The sequence below is a fragment of the Bufo bufo genome, chromosome 1 (assembly GCF_905171765.1).
Source record: "Bufo bufo chromosome 1, aBufBuf1.1, whole genome shotgun sequence".
Classification (NCBI taxonomy): Eukaryota; Metazoa; Chordata; class Amphibia; order Anura; family Bufonidae; genus Bufo; species Bufo bufo.
The window spans coordinates 435,802,788-435,818,255 of NC_053389.1; the positions used below are offsets into that span (position 1 = coordinate 435,802,788).

A 15,468-nucleotide genomic window follows, 5' to 3' on the forward strand; every position below is an offset into this window, starting at 1 on the left:
TGGGACGGGGGCTGAGCTCCGGCGCAGCACGGCAGTGCGCGGCGAAAGGCCGCCGGACTAAAAGTAGTGCATGTCACACTTTAGTCTGGCGGCTTCTCACGGCGAACTGCCGTGCTGCGCCAGAGCTCCGCCCTGTCCCGATTATAGTCAATGGGGACAGAGCAGCGGTTCGGCGAGTAGCCAGCGTTTTGTTGTCCGCCTCCAGAGCGGAATGGTGACTGATCGGAGGCAAACTGATGCATTCTGAGCGCATCCTTTTCCATTCAGAATGCATTAGGGCAAAACTGATCCGTTTTGGACCGCTTGTGGGAGCCCTGAACGGATCTCACTAACAGAAAGCCAAAACGCCAGTGTGGAAGTAGCTTAATCTGCCACATGTGAATATGCCCTAGAACAGTAATGGCTAACCTCCAGCACTCCATCTGTGGTGAAACTACGACTCCCAGCATGCTCCATTCATTTCTATGGAGTTCTGAGAACAGCCAAGCAAGTGTACATCTTGGGAGTCGTAGTTTTACTACAGCTGGAGTGCCGGAGGTCAGCCATCACAGGCCTAGAATGATAACTTTTCACTTACAGAGAGATTTGGATACGGAGCAAAGACTCCTCTGCTCGCACTACTTTATCCCTATATTAAAAACATGTGCACCGTAATCTAATGGTAGTCCTTGGTTATATGAGACTATTAAATTCCTGTTGATCAATTACCATCCTGGTTTATTAGTGTATTCTAAAAGGCCAAGCACCTGGTACATATTTATAGGCAATGGAAGTACGTAATATGGCACCTATAATAATTTTTTTTCCATCTGATACAGTGTAATGGAATGTCAAATCGCTTTTGGGGATGGGGTCGTGAAGACGATGAGTTTTATCGAAGGATCAAAGGAGCTGGCTTGCAGGTTAGCAGAATATTTCTCTTTTTGTGTACCTTGGAAGTACTTTTTCTGAATTTGTGCTTCTATAACCATCTGAACTGGAACCGCCCTATTTTTTGAATGCTAAATGATTTTTCAGGTTTGTATTGGATGTTGCCTGAGGTTGGCATCCCTACATAGGGTGTGCAGTACTTTACAAAAAAGTGGCAAAAGGGAAATGCAGTACTGTGTGCCAGGTCTGCCAGAACAGGGGGCGCTCTTACAGAAAATACGTGATAACTAATTTGCATAGGACACAGGAGTTTTTAAAAACGCTTTTTTTACGGTCTGCAGGGCACAAATGCAATGTGGTGGGAAGTTAGACGTAAAACGTGTTAAATGTAGGAAATGTGGGCTCTTAGAAGTTGTATTACAGTAAAAAAAAACAAGACTGTTTCTAATAATACCGATTGGATCCATTCAGATACAGAGTCTTGGTGGTACATGTTAAATGGTGTCTGTCAGCACTATTGACAATGCCGGGGGGAGGGAAGAACAAACATACATTTTTGTGGACCTTTTTAACTATCAGGGGTAGTGTGGAAATGAACTTTTATTCTGCCTCCAGTATACTGATCGTACAAGTGTACTGGAGGCAGAGCTTCACTGTTTATGTGCTCTCTGCAGTGAGATGTCTCACAGCTCATCCCCTCTGCTCTGAATGACAGCTGTAGTGGTGTACTCATTGGATGCTGCAGAGGGTAGGGGCTGAGAAGCAGAGAGGACTTGACATTGAAGCATTGCCTCTCTAGGGCACTTGTGGGAGCAGATTCTTGCAGAAAAAAAGTTGATATTCACACTACTACTGATTCTCTACAAATGGTATGTTTGTCCTGCTATCCCCAGCCCCTACCTGGTGCAGGCAGAAGTTTAGCATAGTCGGGACTGCTGACGGGTTTCCTTTTAAAGGCTATGGATACTGATTATAGTTTAAAGGGGTTGTCTCACTTCTTCAAATGACATTTATCATGTAGCCAAAGTTAATACAAAGCACTTACGCGTATTGTTATCATCCATATTGTTTCTTTTGATGCCTGTTTTCTTTTATTCATCAATTTATACACTGCTCGTTTCCATGGTTACGACGACCCTGCAATCAATCAGTGGTGGTCGCACTTGCACACTACAGGAAAAAGCGCCGGCTTATTTGGTGGCTGGGAGCGCACTTAGGCTAGTGATTATATATATTTTTTCTATAATGTGCAAGCACGGCCACCACTGATGGCTTGCAGGGTGGTCATAACCAAATGAGCAGTGTATAATGTGATAGAAAAATGAATCCAGCCAGCAAAGGAAGCAATATGGACAATCACAATACATTAGTAAGTGCCTTGTATTAACTTCCTCTACATGATAAATGTAATTTGCTGAAGTGAGACAGCCCTTTTAATTCTCATCAGTTTGATAAGAAGTTAGCGTAAATGAGTGTATATGAGCTGTCAGGAGTTCAGATATCGGGGTTACACATCCAGCGTCAGAGCTGCTGTCTGATGGGATTCAATGTGAATGGAGAGTGTGCCAGTCTGCAAATACATAGAAACTGAAAGCAGTGCAGGGAAAACTGTTAATTTTCAATAAAGACCAATTAAAAAAATTATTTTTAGCTCAAAATGATTATTTATTTTTTTTATACGGCATTCGCTTACATAATTGTGCAGTGTGGGTAGCTACAGACGTGAAAATACCAAATACGTGGATGTTTTTATTTTTGGAATTTTTTTATTTAATAAAACTTTATAAACTTTTTTTTTTATAATTTACTAGTCCCTTAAAGTTACTTTAATTGGCAATCTTTTGATCGCTTCTATAATAACATTTGTACTGCATTAGCAATACAAATGATTATACTGTCAGTGTTAGGGTGCATTCACACAGCCGTATGTATTTTGTGTTCCACAAAATGTGGATCTGCAAAAATATATGGATGACGTCTGTGTGGCATCCACATTGTTTTTTTTTTTTTGTTTTTTTTTGCGGATTCATTGTAACAGTGACTATCCTTGTCTGCAAAATGGACTACAGTAGGATGTTCTATATTTTATGCAGGGCTACGGAACAGACATACGTATGTGGACAGCACACTGAGTTCTGTCTGCATTTTTTGCAGACCCTTTGAAATTAATGGGTCCACATCCTATCCGCAATTGGGTGTGGACCAAAAATTTGTTCGTGTTAATGCGACCTTATATTGACAGTCACTAGCAGCCTAGGAATATACTGTTGGCAGGCCTTGACCTTCATTACGTCCCACACAGCCTTGCACAGACATTGGAAACACGTAATTTAATTTGAGGAGTGCCAATAGGAAACCAAGTGCACTTCGCTATTGATCGCAGCATCTAAGGGTTTAAATGGCCCAGGTCTGCGCTCCTTCCTGTCTGGGCTGTTAAGAGTAGGAGCCCGGCTCTCATGTGAGAGCTGGACCCCCGCTCTCCACTGCACAGGAGACTGTGCAGAGTTTATTCTAGGCTGCTGTAAAAAGGTGGCGGCCTAAAATAAAGCCGGTTAATGACTGCTGTAGAAAGGCGTGTTGGCAGTTATTAAAGGGGTTAAAGTGTATTGTGCATAGAGGAACCAGTGCTTATTAATGTACATTATTCTGCATGGTTATTATATTGCTGCACTTATAAAAATAACATTTTGTTAGGGAGTTGTTAGTTATTCTGTGTTCTTTTAACACACCAGCTTTTCAGCATGTCATGTTTTTATGGAGGATTAGTGATCTGCAATATGTAATTAAGCAATATAATAAAGGTTCCCTTTTTCTTCGAATTGCATGACATCTCGGCAATTAACAGTGTGTCGCCATCATAATAATGTGTCTATTCCATATAATGTTAGGCCTGTTTTATATTGTGAACAAATTATAACTTGGATTTGGGAAATTACTGTTTTCTCAAATTCTTACACAGACATTTGGTGATTTATGTTGATTTAATTGCACTGCTTGGTATTCACTATTTTCCTTGCTCCTTAATGAGTTTCTTTTGTTTTCCCAAGAGTGTTTTTTCCCCTCCCCCACGACAGCACCATATAGAGAGGGATCCACCCCCAGGGACAGGAAACCTACAGAAATAAAAGGGTGGAGCCTCTCTTCCCATTCAGTGGTTTCCTGTCCCTGGAGTGGGAGACCTACAGTGTTTTCCTTTTCAGGTCTTACCGTCGGTCTGGTTGCCTAGGAAGTTCCTAGAGGGCTGGCGGTTGCTGCCGGGGTCCATCGCGCTGCTGGGCAGGCTGAAAGGACCCTAGGATGCAGAGGTGCTCCAGGGGCCCTCCGTATCTTGCGGCAGGCATGTGGGTTACCTCTCAGGGAGAGCTCTGCCCCATGAAGCGCCAACGGGCGGAAGTAAGTGGTCATCCTTGGAGTCAGGGCTCTGCCACTTGGATTTCTGACGGAGAAGCCGGACAGCGTCACTTCCGGTGCACGCGGAGTGGGATGACGCACTTCCGGTTTTCGGCAGCTGCTCCATCAGAGGCGTGGAACGCAGATCGCAGCGGACTTCCGGTTTCCGGGTACCGGATGTGACGCGTTCCTAGCGTGGACGCTGGGTTTCCTTTTTTCATTATTATAAAAAGGTGCAGGCCAGACCGGTCCTCTGAGTCTATACAGGACGGTCTGTGCTGAATTACATGTATGAGGCCTACCTTGTAAGCTTTTCTTACATGTGCTCCAAGATAGTGGCGGAAAGTTATTATTTCTCTTTTCTTGCATAAGCGTATAGACTCCCTAACTTCTCCATTCTATCTAATGGAGGAAGAAAGAAGACAGGAATCTGCGGAGGGAGATGTGAATCCCATCCCGGTAGTTTATTGATCTTCAGGGGGTAAGTGGCTCTTTTTCCGTTTTGCCCTTTATTTATTACGCTTTGTGCTCTCCTTTTTCCAGCCTAAGATGAAGAAAGTGCTGGTTAAAAGAAAAAACAAAGAGTGTGCGCTATGCGGAACAGCCCTATCTTCTTCTTACGGGAAGAAATTGTGTCAAAGATGCATTGACAAGACCATTTCGGATGAGTCGCCATCCTTATTAGATAACATTAGGTCACTCATCAAGACGGAAGTCAAAAATACCCTAAAGTCAGACAGAAAGGCAAGAACATCCGTTAAAGATAAAGGTGCAAAAGCGGGCTTATCCCAGGAACTTTCGTCAGAAAACAGTGACATCACCAGGTCGTCCTCGTCTGGTTCTTCATCGGAGGACGAGTCCATGTCTAACATCTTTTTCCCCTCTGAAGACACGGATAAGCTATTAAAAGTCATTAGGTCCACCATGAACATTGAGGACGTTAAAGAAGATAAATCGGTAGCAGACTCTTTATTTCAGGGGTTACAGGAAAGGAAGGGCCGTTGTTTTCCTGTACATTCCAGCATTATGTCTTTAATTCAAAGAGAATGGAGAAAACCAGGCAAAAAAGTATTTGCCTCTAGGGCGTTTAAACGAAAATATCCGTTCGAAGAAGTAGCCTCCTCCTCTTGGGGGAAAGCCCCAAAAATTGATGTTGCCATTTCCAAAGTATCAAAAAAGTCTTCTCTTCCTTTTGAAGATACTGGTATGCTTAAGGAGCCCTTAGACAAAAAAGCTGAAACCTTCCTTAGGGGTGCATGGGAGGCCTCTACCCTAGCCTTCTGTCCAGCCGTAGCGGCTACAGTCACGGCCAGGACCTTAGCTCTCTGGTTACAGCAGCTGGAGGTACAATTAAAAGATAGAGCCCCTAGGGATCAGATTCTATCCTCTTTGCCAACATTACAAAAAGCAGCAGATTTCTTGACGGATGCATCAGTTGATTCTATTAAACTCAGTGCACAGTCAGCCTCCCTCACTAATTCGGCACGCAGGGCCCTTTGGTTAAAGAGTTGGAGTGGGGGTGATATAGCATCCAAACAAAGATTATGTAATATCCCCTGCCAGGGAGAATTTTTGTTTGGTCCAGAGTTGGACGACCTTCTAGAAAAGGCGGCGGATAGGAAGAAAAGGTTTCCGGTCCCTAATCCTGCTGCGGTCTTTGGTTCTAGAAATAGGCAGTCCTTTCGTTCCTTTAGAGGTAATACGGGCAGAAGATCAGGCAGGGAAAAGGATCAGAGATTTAGATCCAGAAATTTTGGGGGGAAAGGTTTCCTATTCGGAAACTCTTCCTCTTCTAATAAAAAACAACCCCAGCAATGACGCCAGGTCAGAGGTGGGAGGAAGACTAAAGTTCTTCCAGACATCCTGGGAAAAGATTGCAGGACCTTGGGTCATGGATATCATTCATTCAGGTCTAAAACCGGAGTTCCATTCTTTGCCTCCGCAAAGATTTGTTATTACAAAAAGTATTTGTGTAAGAGGGTCTTTTCCTATAATAAAAGAAGTTTTGGGCCTTATCAAGAAAAATGTTTTGATTCCCGTTCCTCAACAAGAACAATCCAAAGGTTTTTTCTCCCACCTGTTTCTAGTTCCAAAACCAGATGGTACACTCAGAACCATCATCAATCTCAGGGATTTGAACAAATTTCTGGTTGTCAAAAAATTCAAGATGGAGACAATGAGGAATACGATTCAGCTTCTTTTTCCTCATTGTTTCATGGCAGTGTTGGATTTAAAGGACGCCTACTTCCATATTCCAATGCACCAGAGATTCCAGAAATTCCTGAGAGTGGCGATTCCGATAGAGGGTCAGATTCGGCAATATCAATTTCAGGCACTACCCTTTGGCCTGTCCATGTCCCCAAGGATATTTACAAAGGTAGTGGCAGAGATGGTGTCATTTATAAGAACCAAAAATATTTTGATAGTCCCATATCTAGACGATTTTCTAATTATTGCGAATTCTCGGCTGGACTGCAAGAAGAGTGTTCAGACTGTGGTTCAGACCTTTCAGGATTTAGGCTGGATAGTGAATTACAAAAAATCCAGACTGAAACCGGTAAAGGTACAGAGTTTCCTTGGCCTAGTTTTGAACTCAGAGACTCAAAGAACATATCTCCCAGAAGAAAAGATTACAAAAATTTGGAAACAAATCAAATCCCTCTCTTCCACCTCCCTGACTCTCCGAAAGGCCATGTCGGTCCTAGGTTCTCTGAATTCCTGTATCCCGGCGGTAGAATGGGCCCAACTTCACTCCCGTCAGTTACAATCAGAGATTTTGACAACCTTCAAAAAACAAAAGGGAACATTAGATGTCAGGATAAAGATCTCAGACACGACCAAGAGAAGTTTATCTTGGTGGCTGGTCAGGGACAATCTGGTCCGGGGAATTCCATGGTCCTACCCGGATCCTATTGTCCTGACCACGGACGCAAGCCCCTGGGGGTGGGGGGCTCACGTGCAGGGATACAATTTTCAGGGTCTATGGTCCCCAGCTCAAAAATCATTCTCTTCCAACCGGAAAGAGTTGGTGGCAGTCAAATTAGCAGTGAAAGCTTCTCTGGCCCTCCTAGGCACTGGCCACGTGAGGATTCTCTCAGACAATCAGGCGACAGTGGCTTATGTAAACCACCAAGGGGGGACAAGGTCGGTATCCCTACGGTGGGAAGCTGGAAGATTATTAACGATGTTGGAGAAACAGGTCAGCCATGTATCAGCTCTTCATATAAAGGGGAAGGAGAATGTTCACGCGGATTTTCTCAGCAGACACCCCTTAAAACAGGGAGAATGGTCCCTCAACTCCTCAATATTTTCCAGGATCATCAAGTCATGGGGCCTGCCGACCATAGATCTCTTCAGTACAAGCCTGAACAAGAAAGTGGAAATCTTTTGCTCTCTAAATCCAAGAGAATCCCCCTATGGGGTGGATGCATTTCTCCTGAAGTGGGACTTTCCCCTAGCATATGCCTTTCCCCCCTTCCAACTGATCCCAGCAGTCCTGAAAAAGATCAGGAAGGACAGGGCAAGGGTCATTCTCATCGCCCCCTTTTGGCCCAAAAGGGCATGGTTCACTCTGCTCCGGACCATGTCGGTTTCAGACCCCTGGATTCTGCCAGACCTGCCGAATCTGCTGTCCCAGGGTCCAGTCGTTCATCCAGCAGTCAGTGGTCTCCATCTGACTGCATGGAATTTGAGCGGAGATTATTAATTAAAAAAGGTTTCTCACAGGAGCTCATCACGACCTTACTTAAGAGCAGAAAACCTGTAACTGTTTCCATTTACGCCAGGACTTGGAAAAAATTTATTGAATTTGGTAACCTTAACCCAAGGCATTTACCAGCGTGTGTTCCGATATCCCAGGTTCTGGAGTTTCTACAGAAAGGCCTTTCCCTAGGTCTTGCTAAAAGTACTCTTAAAGTACAGGTCTCTGCCCTGTCAGTTCTGTTCGAACAGAGCTTTGCCTTAGATCCTTGGATTTCTAGATTCTTTAAGGCAGTTGATAGGATGACACCAGTCTTATCCCCTAGGGTGCCCCCGTGGGATCTTAACATAGTACTTAATTCTTTAACCAAAGCACCCTTTGAACCCATTGATTCGGTATGCATTAAATTTCTCACTTTTAAGCTGGTTTTGTTAGTGGCCCTCACTACTGCTAGAAGGATAAGTGAGTTACAGGCCATTTCCATCAATCCCCCTTTCACTACGATTCTCGATGATAGAGTTATTATCCTACCTGATCTGGCCTTTTTACCCAAAGTGTCATCTAAATTCCATAGGTCCCAAAAGATCATTCTTCCATCCTTTTGTGATCATCCAAAAAATGCTGGGGAAGTGGCTTTTCATGCACTAGATGTACGGAGATGCTTGTTACAGTATCTAAAAATTACGGAAGAATGGAGAAAGTCTTCTGCTTTATTCGTTCTCTTCTCAGGATCGAATAAAGGGAAGAAGGCTACCAAAAGTACCCTGTCTAGGTGGCTTAGACTGGGCATTTTACAGTCCTACTTGGAGGAGGGCCTGTCTCCTCCAGTCTCGGTGAAGGCTCACTCTACCCGTTCAGTTTCCACTTCTTGGGCAGAAAGGTCGGGGGCCTCTATTGAGCAGATTTGTAAGGCAGCCACGTGGTCTTCACCTTCTACTTTTTTCCGTCACTATCGTTTGGATTTACACTCCTCCTCTGATCTTTCCTTCGGGAGAAAGGTTTTGCAAGCGGTGGTCCCTCCCTAGGAAGGGTTCTTTTTCCTCTGTAATTCTCTCTATGGTGCTGTCGTGGGGGAGGGGAAAAATGATGATTACACTTACCGGTAATCGGATTTTCCAGACCCCACGACAGCACCCTTCCTAATTCCCTCCCTTGGTGATGGTTTCTGTATTCACATGGAGTAGCAAAAAATAAAAAAATAAAAAAAATAAAAATGTATGCGATTGTATATGCTGTTTAGCTCGGAATAATTAATGGTGTAGGAGTCCCTCTCTTGCTCTGTAATCCACTGAATGGGAAGAGAGGCTCCACCCTTTTATTTCTGTAGGTTTCCTGTCCCTGGGGGTGGATCCCTCTCTATATGGTGCTGTCGTGGGGTCTGGAAAATCCGATTACCGGTAAGTGTAATCATCATTTTTTTTTTCCCAGTGTTTGATCGGTGGGGGAACCCCGCCAATCAGCTGTTTGAGAAGGCAGCAGCGGTTGCAGTAACATCGCGACCTTCTCCAGCTTTGCCAGCCCGTGTGACATCACGTTCATCGGTCACGTGGCCAAGGAGCAACTCAGCCCCGTTGAAATGAATAAAGCCGAGAGTGATACCTAGCAGAGCCACTATACAATGTATGATGCTGTGCTTGGTGAGCTGAGAGAAGGCTGCAGTGCTACTGCGAGCGCCATCGCATTCTCAAACAGCTGATCTGCAGGGGTCCCAGGTGTCTGACCCCCACCGGTCAGATACTGATTACCTATCCAGAGGATAGGTCATCAGTAACAAAAAAAAAAAACACTCTCAGAAAACCCCTTCAACCACCTAACAGTTTTGCCTGAGCTCTGCTCGACCTTTGAGAAAAGCACTTAACAGTTCTACCCAGCACAGCTCAGCCAGCAGGGGGAGGTGGGGGCTGCTTTAGCTTCCCTTATCTCTGGATTGGTAGCAGCTAGAGATGTGGGCATGATCTTGTTTGAAAGCTGGCAATTCATTCAAGACACAGCATTATCTCACTACATCGGAAGATATCTCTGTTAGAAATCAAATTGGGAGTGAAGGCGTGAAACTGGCTTTTACTTTCACTTTCAGCTGCATTCAATGCCAACTCGATTTTTAACAGCAATATCTTCCGATGTAGTGGAGATGATGCTGTGATTCTGGTCTTGAGTGAAAGCTTGGAATGTCAGTAGCTTCTGCTAATCTAGAGATATGAGCAGTTAAACCAGCGACACCCCACCACCACCACCACCTTTAGTCTGAAGGGGGGAGGGGGCAGTTGGGAAGCTGACAGCCTGCAGGAGGAAAGAAATATTATATATATTAGTCAAAAGATTTGTCTGCTGAAACACAGAGGGGGGAAATGTTGCTGGTTCTTAAGGCTAAAATGAGTTATGTCACTAAGGGCAGTTGTATCCCCTGAGTTGTGCACCAAACATATTTTCTTCAGACATATATTAAATATCTACAATAAAATAAGTAACATTTTTGGGAGAGTTTTTCCTGTTTTATTGTGACTGTTAGGAGGTCAATTGGTTTACTTTTCTGTTCTAGGTATTGCCTCCCAGACCACTCTGACATGTGTTATTTGTCTTTTATTACAGCTCTTGCGACCCACTGGAATCAGCACAGGATACCGAACCTTCCGCCATATTCATGACCCTGCATGGAGGAAGCGGGATCAGAAAAGGATTGCAGCTCAGAAGCAGGTATAGATGTTTTGTTGGTATCCTGCACTGAAAAGCAGTCCAAACTGAACACATCTATACTTTTAACTATTATTGGAAAATTTTACCTCCAATGGGTGTTGTGTATGATACCTGAAATGCTGGTTTTCTGTAAGCTGGAGTGCAAAATTTAAATGTCTTGCTTCATTTTCATGCATTTACTGTATTCTTCACTATTAGCACTTATGTTTTTTTTCCCTATGCTTTCTAGGAGCAGTTCAAAGTGGATCGTGAGGGAGGAGTGCACTCTGTCCAGTATCGTGTTGAGTCTCGTAATGAACTGACCATTGGTGGTGCTCCATGTACTGTACTAAATGTACTGCTGGAATGTGACTTGAATGAGACTCCATGGTGTGCTTTTAGCTGAGCTTTTAAAGCATTTTTTTTATTTTTAGACTCTTGAAACAGAGGAAACAACTTGTACACCTGGAGGACTTACGACTCTTTAGTTGATAATGAACTGTAAGAAATTTTATATATTGTAATAAAACTTATGACCAAGCTGAAATTTTATGTTTGGTGGCAGAATGTAATTTAATGACAAGTCTTAGTGGCAAATATTTCTGACATGATGAATTCTGGAATTAGTTAAAAAGGAAATCTTTGCAGTTTTTTAGAATTATAACTTTTTAATACTAATACCCTCAACAGTTTTTAGATGGTACTGGTATATCAACGCAACGAATGAAGTAATCATGGTCATCAAATCACATGTTTATTATAGCAGCTACACCCCTACAACACCATAGTGTGGTCCTGGTAAAACAGGACCACACTATACTGTATATAAAAATGTCAGCCTGCTTGAAATTAATCTAGTTACGTCCTCAGGCTCAAAAAGATAGTAAATGTTCATGAGGCAGAGGTATACCAATCAAACAGGAATAGCTGCCTTTTGCATCAGTTGTTTTGGTAAAAAAATTCAAATTCTGCACTAAAATTGGCTATTTCTTGAGGTTTTTTTTTTGCTGCTGACTACACTTAAGCCAAGTGTATGTGACTTACGGAAAGAAGCAGAACGTCCACTGCCTCCCAGACAGTTGCTGTGAATTATAACTTGAACCTACAGTATGCAATCTCATAGCTGAGGTAGATTTTCCCTTCTCCCATGACCGCACAGGAGAGAGAGGGATCCCCTTCCTCAGACAGCAGTGGTTTCCTGTGGGCTCAGGTGGTTGTTGCTCCTGGTGATTTTAGGGGAGTGACTTCCCCGCCCTGCATATCGCAGTGTTACCTGTGACTCGCATGGCATGTCCACAAAAGGGCTGATGAAGAGGAAGCCACTGTTACCTGTTCTCAATTTCTACCGATAGCCTCCGCGGCTAGCAGGAAGAAGGGGAAACTGGCTAATGTCTCCTTATTTTGCACCTGTTGAGGCATTTTCCGTCCTCTCTTTACAGATAAAATACAGTGACAAATAAACAAATATACCCAATACTAACTAAATAAACAAAAAGAAAAACTGAAAAAAAAAAAGGACAAACTTACACTAAATCTGCATCAAAATTGCAGTCCTGAATCAATGTTCACTAATTGCACTGCGGTCTTTGTTGGACACCTTTCACAATTAACTGAAAACCAAACAAAAAGAGAAAACCGCGCTGCTCAGAATAGGTATAGGTTCACATTAGGAGTAAAAAAGGAGTGTCTTTGCGATGTTATTTCTCAGTATCCTGCATGGATTATCGCAAATGTCGATGCTCTAATCTCCTAGAGAACAGAATAAATAACCTAACATAGTGAAGTACTGCCAACTGAGTTTAAATACACGGATTTATTCTACTCACAAGATCCAGAAAACAACAATCATATAAAATGTGTACGTCCTCTCATCAAACGCCCGACCCAGGATTCGCCTCCGCTTCGTCAGGGGCACCTGTGGACTCCTCTAGATTGCTTCTTTTTCAAGTTAATGTGGCTGTTACCACAACCTCGATTCACATGATAACATAGCAAGATTCCCCATTCCCCGTATCAGTTATAAAATTACAAACATATTCACATACATAAAAACATACTGCATTTAAAAAACTGTATTTCTGACCTAACTTTAAAATCCATTAAAATACCTCTGTCTCCTCCTCTTAGTCATATGGTTGATTACACCTATTCATCTTCTACTCCATTATTCTCACCTACACCACAAAGATTTTACCTACACTCCCCCACAGTCATCTCGGCTCCACTTATCGTTCACCACACCAGTGTCAATATGGACTTTAGTCTTTACATTTTGCTACACTTACCCCACATAAAATATATATAACCCCATTTTCTTTTTTCATTGCATAAAATAACCTACATTATGATATCTAGCAAGTGAGAAAATGTCACACCAACTTCCCCATATTGTCACCAAAGGTTTATATTTACACTCAGAGATTCACAATTCTTGAATGTGCTGCATATCAATGTCCAACCCATATTTTATTTATCTATAATACAGGCCTTTATATCAAATTCAACATTCAAACCATCAGGGTACACAGTCCCCAATTTATAGATCCATTCTACTTTTCTATTTATTCTATTCAATGGATCACCCCCTCTCCAGTCGGCAGTACTTCACTATGTCGGGTTATTTCTTCTCTTCTCTAGAAGATTAGAGCATTGACGTTTGTGATAATCCACGCAGGATACTGAGGAATAATATCGCAAAGATGCTCCTTTTTTACTCCTAATGTGAACTTATACCTATTCTGAGCAGCGCGGTTTTCTCTTTTTGTTTGCCGTCCTCTCTGCTGCTAACTTCCACCTGAGGAGTGTGTTCCTGAAGGGGAGGACCGGAAGAAGACAGCGGAGAAAGCGGAAGAGCACAGAACTTGGATAAGCACAGGTTATTGGAGCTCAGCCAGCCTGCCTGGGTGGGGATCCTTGCAGTTAGGCCACTTTCAGACGAGCGAGTGTCTCACTGCGAACTCGCAACGGGCCACCTGGTCTGAACTTCCAGCACTGGCGGTGTCATGTAGCATTATATTGATATATGATACATATGACCCTTACAGCTCTAGAATGTACACTGCTCAAAAAAATAAAGGGAACACTTAAACAACACAATGTAACTCCAAGTCAATCACACTTCTGTGAAATCAAACTGTCCACTTAGGAAGCAACACTGAGTGACAATCAATTTCATATGCTGTTGTGCAAATGGGATAGACAACAGGTGGAAATTATAGGCAATTAGCAAGACACCCCCAATAAAGGAGTGGTTCTGCAGGTGGTGATCACAGACCACTTCTCAGTTCCTATGCTTCCTGGCTGATGTTTTGGTCACTTTTGAATGCTGGCGGTGCTTTCACTCTAGTGGTAGCATGAGACGGAGTCTACAACCCACACAAGTGGCTCAGGTAGTGCAGCTTATCCAGGATGGTACATCAATGCGAGCTGTGGCAAGAAGGTTTGCTGTGTCTGTCAGCGTAGTGTCCAGAGCATGGAGGCGCTACCAGGAGACAGGCCAGTACATCGGGAGACGTGGAGGAGGCCGTAGGAGGGCAACAACCCAGCAGCAGGACCGCTACCTCCGCCTTTGTGCAAGGAGGAACAGGAGGAGCACTGCCAGAGCCCTGCAAAATGACCTCCAGCAGGCCACAAATTTGCATGTGTCTGCTCAAACGGTCAGAAACAGACCGTGAGGGTGATATGAGGGCCCGACGTCCACAGGTGGGGGTTGTGCTTACAGCCCAACATCGTGCAGGACGTTTGGCATTTGCCAGAGAACACCAAGATTGGCAAATTCGCCACTGGCGCCCTGTGCTCTTCACAGATGAAAGCAGGTTCACACTGAGCACATGTGACAGACGTGACAGAGTCTTGAGACGCCGTGGAGAACGTTCTGCTGCCTGCAACATCCTCCAGCATGACCGGTTTGGCATTGGGTCAGTAATGGTGTGGGCTGGCATTTCTTTGGAGGGCCGCACAGCCCTCCATGTGCTCGCCAGAGGTAGCCTGACTGCCATTAGGTACCGAGATGAGATCCTCAGACCTCTTGTGAGACCATATGCTGGTGCTGTTGGCCCTGGGTTCCTCCTAATGCAAGACAATGCTAGACCTCATGAGGCTGGAGTGTGTCAGCAGTTCCTGCAAGACGAAGGCATTGATGCTATGGACTGGCCCGCCCATTCCCCAGACCTGAATCCAATTGAGCACATCTGGGACATCATGTCTCGCTCTATCCACCAACGTCACGTTGCACCACAGACTGTCCAGGAGTTGGCAGATGCTTTAGTCCAGGTCTGGGAGGAGATCCCTCAGGAGACCATCCGCCACCTCATCAAGAGCATGCACAGGCGTTGTAGGGAGGTGATACAGGCACGTGGAGGCCACACACACTACTGAGCCTCATTTTGACTTGTTTTAAGGACATTACATCAAAGTTGGATCAGCCTGTAGTGTGTTTTTCCACTTTAATTTTGAGGGTGACTCCAAATCCAGACCTCCATGGGTTGAAAAATTTGATTTCCATTTTTTTATTTTTATGTGATTTTGTTGTCAGCACATTCAACTATGTAAAGAACAAAGTATTTCAGAAGAATATTTAATTAATTCAGATCTAGGATGTGTTATTTTTGTGTTCCCTTTATTTTTTTGAGCAGTGTATTAGATAACACTGACATAATGCTATCACTGTTATCCAATACATTCCAGAACTGTAAGGGCTATATAGCATCATAAATCAATATAATGCTATGCAACCCAGTCAGTGCTGGGAGGTCAGGCCGGGTGTCTTGCTGCGAGTCTGCAGCAAGACACTCGCTTGTCTGAAAGGGGCCTTACTGTAGCTGGATCTGACGCAT

At 43.8% G+C, this 15,468-nt stretch overlaps 1 protein-coding gene across 3 annotated transcripts in view; it reads left to right on the forward strand.

The window, feature by feature from the left end:
- The window catches only part of B4GALT7 (beta-1,4-galactosyltransferase 7), a 48,948-nt gene extending 37,766 nt beyond the window's left edge, over positions 1-11,182 (forward strand). For all 3 annotated transcript variants that reach the window (XM_040406855.1, XM_040406864.1, XM_040406848.1), the window contains exons 4-6: positions 819-902; positions 10,550-10,654; positions 10,884-11,182. In XM_040406855.1, coding sequence (XP_040262789.1) covers positions 819-902; positions 10,550-10,654; positions 10,884-11,039 — 345 coding nt within the window. In that variant the 3' untranslated portion in view covers positions 11,040-11,182. The remainder of the gene's footprint in view (positions 1-818; positions 903-10,549; positions 10,655-10,883) is intronic.
- The last annotated feature ends 4,286 nt before the right edge of the window (positions 11,183-15,468 follow it).